The 2,500-nt window shown below is 31.7% G+C and overlaps 3 protein-coding genes across 3 annotated transcripts in view; 1 reads left to right on the plus strand and 2 right to left on the minus strand.

Annotated features, from left to right (window-relative positions):
- Positions 1–200: 200 nt before the first annotated feature.
- LOC130814915 (ATP synthase subunit b, chloroplastic) lies at positions 201–1,598 on the minus strand. Its single transcript, XM_057681191.1, has 2 exons — positions 1,452–1,598; positions 201–633 (listed from the first exon to the last, which is right to left on the minus strand). Exons 1-2 carry the CDS (start codon positions 1,594–1,596, stop codon positions 224–226), a joined length of 555 nt encoding a protein of 184 aa, XP_057537174.1. The 5' UTR covers positions 1,597–1,598; the 3' UTR covers positions 201–223.
- Positions 1,599–1,644: 46 nt separating this feature from the next.
- LOC130814916 (ATP synthase subunit c, chloroplastic) overlaps positions 1,645–2,500 on the minus strand; it is a 1,502-nt gene continuing 646 nt past the window's right edge. Inside the window, exon 1 of the mRNA XM_057681192.1 lies at positions 1,645–2,500. This exon is cut by the window's right edge and continues 646 nt beyond it. Within this exon, the coding sequence (XP_057537175.1) occupies positions 2,039–2,284 (246 nt within the window). The 5' untranslated portion in view covers positions 2,285–2,500 and the 3' untranslated portion in view covers positions 1,645–2,038.
- LOC130815558 (30S ribosomal protein S7, chloroplastic-like) overlaps positions 2,321–2,500 on the plus strand; it is a 1,217-nt gene continuing 1,037 nt past the window's right edge. Inside the window, exon 1 of the mRNA XM_057682045.1 lies at positions 2,321–2,359. Within this exon, the coding sequence (XP_057538028.1) occupies positions 2,321–2,359 (39 nt within the window). The remainder of the gene's footprint in view (positions 2,360–2,500) is intronic.

Below are 2,500 nucleotides of genomic sequence, written 5' to 3' on the forward strand. Positions count from 1 at the left end.
TTTTTTCCGCTAATTCTTCTTTCTTTACTTCTTGTTCCTTTAATTTTTCCTGTTGAGAAAGTGGAATTTCTGGTTTTTTTCTCATATACCTTTGAACTCGTCTAATAAGTGTAACAACATACACAGAATAAAAAGAGGCTTCCTTTGTTCGGTTGAAAAAAAGTGGCGAATGTACTTTTGCTTGAAACAATTCCAAAATAATACCTACAATCGAATAGAAGGACTAATCGGTTATTTCGTTCATCGCACCAAACATGCCAATATTAGCGTTGATGGTCCGTAAATGTAATTCGTTGTTTAAACAACTATTCAGAGTTCCTAGAGCTCCTTGTAAGGCTTGTTGGAAAACCCGTTGTCGGACTTGATTAATCGCTTTTTGTTGTTCAAACTGAATGGTCTCATTTTTGTAATTTTCTAATTGTTCTAAAGTTTTATAAGTTGAATTAATCAAATTGATTTTTTCGCGTTCTATTTCAGAATATCCATTCACTCGAAACTGATCCGCTTCCATTTCGACTTTTTTTAAACGAGCCCTGGCTTTTTCAAGCTGTTCAATGGCTTTTCCGCGTAGTTCTTCTGAATTTCGAATAGTACTCAAGATTCTCTGTTTTCGATTATCTAATAAATCATTTAATGAAAGTAGATTATCTTTCCATTCATTTCAAAACGTTCATGATCCCTTCCCGAACCAAACTTGAATCTTTCAATTCATTTGGCTCTCACGCTCAATTACTTCAATTATTTCGGGCAAATTTCCATACCTTTTTTGAATGTAATGAACCTATCCTCTCTTCTCTGGTCATGTTCCACAAAAAATGGAAACGAATCACTAATCAAGACTAGAATATTTGGAGGACTCTTCTGACCCAAACAAAAAAATAGAAATATATTTATATATTTTAAGTATTAAATATAAGTATTAAGTAATTGTCAGCAAAGTTGTTTTTTTTCTTCAAATCCAATTTTTTTTTACTTTATACGTAGGTCGTCGACTCAGCCTTTGGCATTTATTTACTTAAAATATATTCTATATTCTTAAGTAAATAAAAAGGATAAACCTTTTTCCAATACCAATAAAAAAAGAAAAAAAGGATTCAAATCTTTTTATCGACATGAGTGTTATATATCGAAAAATTTATAACGATTTTAAAATACGTCTCGGTATTAAGTATCAATATAATGGTAGTAAAGAATACCCTGCTGTGCTTCGACTTCAAACAATTTAAGCTTTAACCATGTTAATGGTCCTACATTATTGGTTAATAGAGAATCAAAGTATATTTCCCAACAAATCACGAAATGCTATGGTTCTTACATATGATTTCTTTATTTATTATTGATTCAGAAGTCATTCGTGAAATCATGCACCTTAGAATTTCGCTTTAATTATAAAGACAAAAAGAGGTACAGTTGGTTGAATCCAACCTATTTTTGAAATAAACAACCCGCACACACTCCCTTTCCAAAAAAAATCAATACACCAAGAACTACACTTAGATTTATTAGATTTGTTGCTAAAATATCGGTATTAAACCCGAAACTCCCGGCGGATGGCCAGTGACCCAAGAAAACGAAAGAATCGGTTACATTTTTCATATGATCTCCTCTTATAAATAAACTACAAAAATCATTGTATTATTTCACTTCGTTGGTACTTAATAAATATAAAATAAATAAAAAAAGTTTTGAAAAATTATTTTTTATTTATTTTATATTGAGATTCCCTAATTTCCAATAAGAATAATACTTCATTTTTTGGAATAGAATTCTTAATATTAATTAGGTACTAGGTTTCATGCGAATTGCGAAATACCTCCTTTGTTGCAAGACTTCGCCTTGGAACTTACGAAGGGGAAGGAAGGAAGAAAGCGAGTGGGTAACACTAATTCTTCATCCTCAAATAAGTCCTTCCCGTGGGTTATTTTCGCAACGAATGAGTAATTGTGTAGGAGCGATATTTTACTATAAATGTGAAAAAGCAACCTGCAAATCCAAGACTATAAAAGAAATATGTATTTATCATATTTCTTTTTTGAGATTAAACAAAAGGATTCGCAAATAAAAGCGCTAATGCTACAACCAATCCATAAATTGTTAAAGCTTCCATAAAAGCTAAACTAAGTAATAAAGTACCTCGTATTTTTCCCTCTGCTTCGGGCTGTCTCGCAATACCTTCTACAGCTTGTCCCGCAGCAGTACCTTGACCAACTCCAGGTCCAATAGAAGCAAGCCCTACAGCCAATCCAGCAGCAATAACGGAAGCGGCAGAAATCAATGGATTCATGATAAGTTCCTCACACACAAAAAAAAGAAATGGTTAATGATACAATCAACCAATGCATTAGGACTTAATTATTCCGTTAGTAATATTCATCCAGTCGAAATAACTAAAATAAAAACGCCAAATTGAAATAATAAATAATAATATTATTGAATCATTCGATCATTAGAAAGACTTAATCTTTTTTTAGTTCCTATTTGTTGAGTCTTTCTGAATTAA

This window comes from Amaranthus tricolor, chromosome 6, assembly GCF_026212465.1.
Source record: "Amaranthus tricolor cultivar Red isolate AtriRed21 chromosome 6, ASM2621246v1, whole genome shotgun sequence".
NCBI lineage: Eukaryota > Viridiplantae > Streptophyta > Magnoliopsida > Caryophyllales > Amaranthaceae > Amaranthus > Amaranthus tricolor.